The sequence below is a fragment of the Lampetra planeri genome, chromosome 13 (assembly GCF_965212315.1).
Source record: "Lampetra planeri chromosome 13, kcLamPlan1.2.h2, whole genome shotgun sequence".
Lineage (NCBI taxonomy): Eukaryota > Metazoa > Chordata > Hyperoartia > Petromyzontiformes > Petromyzontidae > Lampetra > Lampetra planeri.
In genome coordinates, this window is record NC_136119.1 from 2,842,017 (window position 1) to 2,848,016 (window position 6,000).

At 49.3% G+C, this 6,000-nt stretch overlaps 1 protein-coding gene across 2 annotated transcripts in view; it reads right to left on the minus strand.

Moving 5' to 3' along the window:
• Nucleotides 1-3,985, minus strand: part of EPG5 (ectopic P-granules 5 autophagy tethering factor) — a 47,914-nt gene extending 43,929 nt beyond the window's left edge. For both annotated transcript variants that reach the window (XM_078599861.1, XM_078599860.1), the window contains exons 1-2: nucleotides 3,804-3,985; nucleotides 482-1,207 (exon numbers count right to left, since the gene is read on the minus strand). In XM_078599861.1, coding sequence (XP_078455987.1) covers nucleotides 482-1,207; nucleotides 3,804-3,860 — 783 coding nt within the window. In that variant the 5' untranslated portion in view covers nucleotides 3,861-3,985. The remainder of the gene's footprint in view (nucleotides 1-481; nucleotides 1,208-3,803) is intronic.
• Between the last annotated feature and the right edge of the window lie 2,015 nt (nucleotides 3,986-6,000).

Here is a 6,000-nt window from a genome sequence, read left to right on the forward strand (position 1 = left end):
AGAGACATGTTAGGGTAGGCAACTGAATTTGTATAAACGGTGCAGGTTAGTGGAAGCAGTTGTTTTTACGCCATTTAATAGGCATGCACAAAAATTAGTCAGATTCTCACATGCATGACTTGGAATGTAAGAATTGATTTGAAAAGATGAATCTCAGAATTATTGCATGCCTACTGTTAATCTCAGAACAGAAAAAGGCGTTTAAGGATATTTAATTGGACCAGTTTGGGAAATAAGAGGCACACTTTTGACGGCATATTTGAGGCGCATGATACACACATGCAGCAAATCATACATGCGAGATTTGATCATTTATAATTTCTGGAAATTATATGATATACAGAAAATAAACTAGGCATATAAAGGAAAAAATAGACAATGAATGATTCGACTCTTGATTAAATCTTAGCAATTTTCTAATAGTTGGAGTGTGAATTTTTTCACACCTAAAAACTTTCGTTGAAAATTTGAGAAACTGTACCTTCTCCTCTTCAATTTCTTTCTCTTGTGATGCGTGAACCCTCTCGTCTGCCACTTCCCTCGGTAACTCCGGGTAAAGCTTCTCGATGGTCACGCTGCTCATTTGCGCGACAAGTTCCCTGTGGGACCGCAACCTCTCAGCAGTTTTGGCAACGTGCAGTACCGCCGTACTTTTGCCCAACTCAAACGATGCCCCCACGTCCATGCTTGGGAATGCTTCGACAAGGTCCGCTGCCTCCTCTGAAACCTCCACAAGTGCTGCACCTTCTCCTTCCACTTGGCTCAGCGCAGGATACAAAGGGGCAGGCGCTTCTGCCGGAACACGACATTTGGTGCCAACCAGTCGGCCTTCGGGAACGCGAGCCTCTGACTCCAAGTCTGTCCACGAATCCTTTGCCAAGTCTACATGCGTGGAGACATCAGGGGGGGCAGTTGGGAGCAGTTTTTGTACTTTTCCCACATCGCCAGCCTTCCACGCGTCCGGGAGAATTGGTTGTGCGCTCTCCAATTTGGCAGTTTCCTCCGGCGCCTTGGGCAAGGGCTCTGGCGTCCTCTCCATCGCCTCTGGTCCAGCGCATGTTCTTTCACGCTGTTGCTCCCCACGTACTCTGTGTTCGCCAGCGATTTCATGAGAACTGTCCACCTGAGAGTCTTCTCTTGTGGCTTTGGGAGGTCCGGGTTGTTCAACATCAACATCATCGTAGGTCTTTGATAACTTGTTTTTGTCCTAGGCAGAGATGAAGCAATGTTACTTGTACTTGCAATATTTAGAATACCAATGGCAGCTGTAACATGGATTCACTTCATATCATGTGGAATAACTAATAAAAGTACTGTTTTGTTTTTTATTTTAGGGAGCCAAATAAGCTCCTTTTAATATTCTTGGGAAATATTGAATGCGTCCCTCAGTCAGAGGCCGATTTCAAAATCAAATAAAATTAAAGAACATCTGAACTAATACCAAAGTACAACGCAGCTCACCAACAACAAACCCCATATCTGTGTAGAGTTGCGTAAGTTTGGCAATAAAGAGGTATTTAGATTTTTACAAAGTAACGTTGATACATTAACTTGTGTGGGTTCGATCGTGCGGTGCATGAGTGTTATTTGAAGTGCATGTGCATTTTTCCGTGACCACAATCCTTTTGTACGAATAAATCCACACGCAAAAATGGAAGTTCCCATTATAGCCCAGCATGACAACTTGTTTTTAATACGTGTCTAATTACTGAATGTTGACTTCATTATAACTGTTAGACATGAAATTATACATGCACAAAAATATTGTCCATTGAGAACAAAAACACGTGTTAAAATTTCACAACACGTGGGTAACAAATCAAAATTAACCTCCTCACTGTCTACTCTTGTCATGCACATGTACAGCTTTTTGTCAATCTACTGCTGGATGAAGGCTCCCCACACCGTTCGGGCAGTGGGGATTATCAGACCATAAATCACCATGCTGGTTAGTGCGTGTTGATGAAGAGAGCATAGTTGTGGCACCGTAGTAGTACAGTACGATGGATTTTAAGGCAATGCCCACAACGTAGCGCTGCAGCCTACAACACCTGTTATGCAATGTGCTTACTCATTCAAGTACTAGCCAGGGTCAATATAGCCTAGCTTCTGAGCTCTGAAGAGATGACGTGCATTCCAGTTGATTTGGTCATCAGCGTCTTCTACAACAGTATATAAACGGTGAAGTGACAAAACGATAAAACTAGAACGCAGGCACACAACAGTGGGTCTTTCTTCATAAGATACACACATGGAGGCAATTACAGTAGCAAACATGAGAACCCATGATTAGCATGTTTGCCAATAAACTCAGCTATGTAAATGTCCTCCGTTGATTCACGTTCGGTCAACCAGCAAAACGTTGCACAGTACTGAATATAGTAAGTACGTAATCTGTCAAAAAAATACAGCGGAAAAAATGTAAGAGGCACATGACAAGCACACTAGATTCCCACACAAGCGCTGGCGAAAATATTTGGGGCTGTAAAGCCCCAGGAATTTAAACTTATGCTACGTTTCCATGACATACAAAGCAAAAGACTTTGGAATTGGATTTTGGGTCATGGGGGCTCTAAGTTCTAGATTAGAGACTACAGGTGTTCATTAAAGGTAGAAATTACAGGGATCAGAGATATAGGCTAGAAATCTTGAAGTGATCAGGTTTTAGGCTCCAAGAACCAATGATTTTGGATTCTAGGATCCAAGGTTTGAGGCATCAAGAAACCTGGCTTTAGAACTCTTGAAAACCCATTATTTCGGAACCAGAAACCCAGGGCTTGGGGCCCAGGAATTAAGAAGACACGTAAAATCAAGGTTTGTGACGTTAGGAAGCCAGGCTTTAACACTCAGAAAATACAGTCTGGATATCAGAGGCGCAAAGTCTCGAGTCCTAAATATCACCAGAATTTGGGACTAAAAGACTGCAGGCCTTTGGACCAATAAAGCCCAGGCTTTGGAACAGTGACCCCAATGTTTAGGGTCCCTGCGGATACCCCAAAATTCAAGACTAGCACCCTGAGAATCCAGACTTTAGGATAGAGAAACACAGACATTAGGACTCAAGGAGCCACGGTTTAAGGACCAAAGGGACAGATTTTATGTCATCCAGAGATGCAAGGCTTCGGGACCCATGGTACCCAGGCTTTTGACACGTAAACAAGACACCTCTTTGGAACCTGAGACACCAATGTTCAATCCTGTACTGTACATACATACAAAACAAAGGTTTCACTTCCTACAACACAAATACACTTCAGGAACCAGGGACACCAAGGCTCAAGAACCAAGGCAGCCAATGTTTGGATGAATACATTGTGCCCCAAGACCCCAGGGTTCATGACCCCGGGGAAACGAAATGTCCGTGGGGAAACCAGAAACTCCCCGAGTTTGAGACCCAAAATACTTCAGGAACCAGGGACACCAGGGACACCAAGGCTCAAGAAACAAGGCAGCCAATGTTTGGATGAATACATTGTGCCCCATGACCCCAGGGTTCATGACCCCGGGGAAACGAAATGTCCGTGGGGAAACCAGAAACTCCCCGAGTTTGAGACCCAAAATACTTCAGGAACCAGGGACACCAGGGACACCAAGGCTCAAGAACCAAGGCAGCCAATGTTTGGATGAATACATTGTGCCCCATGACCCCAGGGTTCATGACCCCGGGGAAACGAAATGTCCGTGGGGAAACCCAGAAACTCCCCGAGTTTGAGACCCCCCCCCCAGACCCGTTTACCCAAAGTCTGTGGGTCTCACAGACTCCCCCGGTCACCCGCGATGGGCCCCGCGAGAGAACGACCCACCTTGGCCGGGGCCGCGCGCTGTCTTTGTTTACGACGAGGCCGCACGGCTTCCGCCATGCCGCCACTGACGCCACCACCACACTACTACTACTACTGCCGCCACCGCCGAGTCGTAAACATCCCACTGCGCTTGCGCATGCCCCGGACACCCTCGGCAACCACGTGACCCGTGCGGCGTTCTGTGCAGGCTATGGAATGTAAACAGCTGATGGAGGGGGAGGTTTGAAAGGAGGGGGGGGTTGAAGGGGGGGGGGGGTTGAAGGGGGGGGGGGTTGAAGGGGGGGAGGTTTGAGGGGGGGGGGGTTTGAAGGGGGGGGGGGTTTGAAGGGGGGGAGGGGTTAAAGGGGGGGGGGGGTTGAAGGGGGGGAGGTTTGAGGGGGGGGCGGTTTGAAGGGGGGGGGGGTTTGAAGGGGGGGAGGGGTTAAAGGGGGGGGGGGGTTGAAGGGGGGGAGGTTTGAGGGGGGGGCGGTTTGAAGGGGGGGGGGTTTGAAGGGGGGGGGGTTGAAGGGGGGGTTCGAAGGAAGGGGGCAGGCAGTGACGTCACTGCGTGCTGAATTGGCACAAAAGGTCAACACAGATGCGGTCCGTTCCGCCTTCTGTGCCCCCTGGCACAATTGACGCAAGGGCATTCATTCGTTGAAATTGTAAGCAAACCATGGACCGGTTTTCAACTTTTTTTTTCGATTTAAAGCTTTCGTGACTGCAGGGATTCATCTTCTTGGTTCTTTCGGTAAAGTCACGTAGAAGGGAAGTAATAAAATAATGAAATGTTATTTTATTGGTTTATTTTTATTATTTTATTATTTCCCTTCTACGTGACTTTACCGAAATAACCAATAAGACGGTTTTCAACTGTCAATGTCTCATCAGCATTCCATTCGGGCTCGCTTGAACCAATGCTGATGCATTGCCAGACGTGTATAGGCACAGATGCTCTCTGTTGGATATATTGAACCAGAGTTCGACGCAAAACTTTAGGCTGTTCAGTAGTACATTGTGCAGTCTTCGCGAGTGTCGTTGTAGATTGTATAAGTGTAATGCGGGCGTAAGCGACCTTCCGGATGTGACGTCACGAGGAGGCGGAGCCAGGTAAGCGGGTAAACCGGAAAGAGAAGGCAGTCGGGGTGTGAATGGAAAGGTGTGGGGCCACGCGGGCGTACGAGCCGAGGGGGCACCGTCGAAGCGGGAGCCAACCCCGGGAACAGTAGGGAGCTACTGGGAGGTGTAAAGCTGCAGATAGAGATAGGCAGTAAGGCTGTGTGTGAGAGGCAGCGGGGTGGCTGCCAAGAGTCGCAGGAGCGACGAGGAGGCGAGACAGCACGAGGCTGTCAGAGCTGCGGAGTAGCAGAGAGGAGAGTGGAGCTGCAGCAGGAACAGCCAAGGGAGCTGTGTGAGATTACAGCAGCGGAGCTGCTGTGGGGCTGCAAGAGCGACAAAGAACAGCAGCGGGGCTGCTGATGGTGACTGGAGTGACATCGGAACCAGCACTGAGAGAATAAGAGAGACAGCCATGTGGGAATGCAGTACGGACCGAATAAAGGACACTGAGCCAGAGATCGTGGTCAAGTCTCTTATTACACTGGTGTCAGAAGTGAAACGGCATGTCTAAGCAAGTAAGGAAGAAAATTCCTCCGGCGCCAGCATCGGCTTCTTCGTCCGACGACGACGAATTCCCTCCGACCACGGATTCTGCTGGGGTGGTGGAGGAGAGCCCTGCTGAGGCGAGCACGGGGACGGGCGTGGAAGATGTCGGCGCGATGGCGGGTCCGTCAACAACATCGGACGCTGATCAAAGATGGCAACAGGTGGCAGAACAACTGGAGACACTCAAGGACGTCCTGGCGCATCTATGTCACCTCGTTACGCCAAGGACGACGGCGGAAGGAGAAGGTGCTCCACGGGCCGCCACGTTGCCTGCCCTGCCGCCGCCATTGGCCACGCGGCAAGAAGACGCCATCTTGCGCGCTCCGCGGCGCCAAACCGCCATCTTGGCCACGCCGCGGGCCGACGCCATTTTGAATTTGCCTCCAGAACAACCATCATTGGAAGACGGCGTAAAGAGGAGTCGGAGTCGCCACCTTACTACAGTTAAGGAATTCTCTATCGGGGGCGATTGGAGCGCTTTCGCCTGCCAATTTTTGGCGGCGGTTCGTTCAGCAAGATGGACCGATGCGGAGGCTTTGGAAGTGTTGCCGAC